Below are 2,251 nucleotides of genomic sequence, written 5' to 3' on the forward strand. Positions count from 1 at the left end.
ATTTAAATGTATTCCTCTCGCCTCACACAGTTTGTGGCCGTCAACACGGACTACAAGAGCCTCAAGAAAGAGGGCCCGGACTTCTAGAAGGACCTCCGAGCGACTCCAAGGGCACAGCCTTATGGCAGCACCTCCTGTCGTCGCCGCGGCGATACACGACTACATCCGCACAGTCCTTTTACGGAGTCTCACCTGTCTCACACACACACACACACACACACACACACACACACACACACACACACACACACACACACACACACACACACACACACACACACACACACACACACACACACACACACACACACACACTCCAAAGCACGCAGTTTAAAATAAACACTGTAACCTTGAGGTGAAAGTTGGTTATTAAAGGAAACATGAGGACTGGGCTGTTTGTGGGTTTGTCTGTCGTCTGCTACTGTCTAGAGGCCTGAACAGCTGTGCTTTTTCTGGAACAATTTGCTGTAATGACTGACTATTAAGTGAAATTATAACGATCCAATACTAGTTGTTTGTTAAGCAAGCATCTGCACAACACTATCGACTTTCTGGGTTAAGTAAACTCTCACACACACATTTTTTAATCATTACACTTTCTTCATATTAATTGTATTGATGTGTTTATTAATGTTTTTTAATTGAATGATATGTTGATATAAAAATGATAATAATGATAATAATAATAATAATAATAATTAAATTATTATTTTAGAATTAAAATTAAAATTGTAATTCTAAGAGGACCTTGGATTACCTGGGAATGGGAACCCATGGTGCACAATTGTCTGTTCACATTTATCCTAAAGATTTTTTTTTTCCTCTGAGATTAGTGTTGTATTTGGTCCAGACGGCCATCTCAGATAATCCACTGTTTTGTGTTCTTTAATGGGAAAACTTCTAATTACACAATGGATTAACTATTGCTATTTGAGATAATTCTCTGGGGGGTCATCGAAGAAAATTGTCCTACTCAAAAACCAAAGTCAAAAGTGCTGTATCGACTCTTCCTATTTGAACGGTCGACAAAACTAGGAGAATCCTGTACGATCCTGTACGGCTCTTATAATTACAACTCATGGCTTCCAGAACGTTCTAGAAACTGAAAAAATATGTTTGACTTCCTGGGATTTAATTTCAGCAGGCTTATCATATCATCACAAATTCAACATTTTGGGCCAATATGTCACATCCAATCACATGCTGAGATATGAAATGGAAGATGAAGAGGGACCAGAAATAGCCAGTCAGTCAGGCACCCTAGATGAATATGTATGTGGGTCACAGAGTTCTTTTGAAACCAGAGTTTTTTTTTCATTTATTTGATACCAGCCCCTCAGAGGGCCGTTGCGCGCGGTGGTCCAAGGGAAACAACTCATTGAGATGCCTGATCACTTTTCTGTGTCTGGGAGGACGGACAGAACCAAAAGCCCTCCTTGGTTCTTCCCGTATAGAAGGGGAGGTACTGCTGAGGGACCCGCCATGCCTCCAGAATCACTCATTCCCCTAACAAATGCATCCCTGCTGCCGACACTTTGCTGGTGATGAATGCTAAATACGTTGGCTCCATGTTAAAAAAAAAAAAATCCAAATATTTTTTTATTTATGAACATTTGCATGCATATGTATGTATGTATGCATGTGGTTGCGTGTGTCTCCGTATGCTGTTTGATCTGTTCGTGGGTCCATCTTAGGAGTCCTTCTGTCTGTTCTGGAACTAATATCTACAGTATGCGTTGATTTGGGAGTTGGGGGGTATATGCAGTATACCACAGTCGGTATCAACACAAAGACTCATACCCATACCCATAACTCTCCACTAAATGGTACATACATCGGCGCAGGGATTGTCCTCCTAGTTCCTAATTTACGGCTTAATAGAGAACCACTATGTGAGTTCATCTATCTTCAGCTGCTCCCATAAAGGGGGAGACCACAGGACTGACTGGGAGGAGGAGGAGGGGCTAGGAGGAGGAGGAGGTGGGGGCCACGATCACAGCATCTCTTTAAAAGCAATACACCTTCAGACGGGTGGGGCACTCTTCTTTTACCACTTCCGCTGTGTGTGTGTGTGTGTGTGTGTGTGTGTGTGTGTGTGTGTGTGTGTGTGTGTGTGTGTGTGTGTGTGTGTGTGTGTGTGTGTGCGCGCGTGCGTGTGTGTGTGTGTGTTTGTTAGTGTTCTGTCAGTTGCCCAGTACCCGCTGACAGGTAATCAGCCAGGCTATAGTATCACACTGGGGCATAATCACAA

At 42.8% G+C, this 2,251-nt stretch overlaps 1 protein-coding gene across 1 annotated transcript in view; it reads left to right on the forward strand.

The window, feature by feature from the left end:
- The window catches only part of LOC115556575 (cytochrome c oxidase subunit NDUFA4), a 6,223-nt gene extending 5,836 nt beyond the window's left edge, over positions 1-387 (forward strand). Inside the window, exon 4 of the mRNA XM_030373679.1 lies at positions 31-387. Within this exon, the coding sequence (XP_030229539.1) occupies positions 31-87 (57 nt within the window). The 3' untranslated portion in view covers positions 88-387. The remainder of the gene's footprint in view (positions 1-30) is intronic.
- Positions 388-2,251: the final 1,864 nt, after the last annotated feature.

Source organism: Gadus morhua, chromosome 13 (genome assembly GCF_902167405.1).
Source record: "Gadus morhua chromosome 13, gadMor3.0, whole genome shotgun sequence".
NCBI lineage: Eukaryota > Metazoa > Chordata > Actinopteri > Gadiformes > Gadidae > Gadus > Gadus morhua.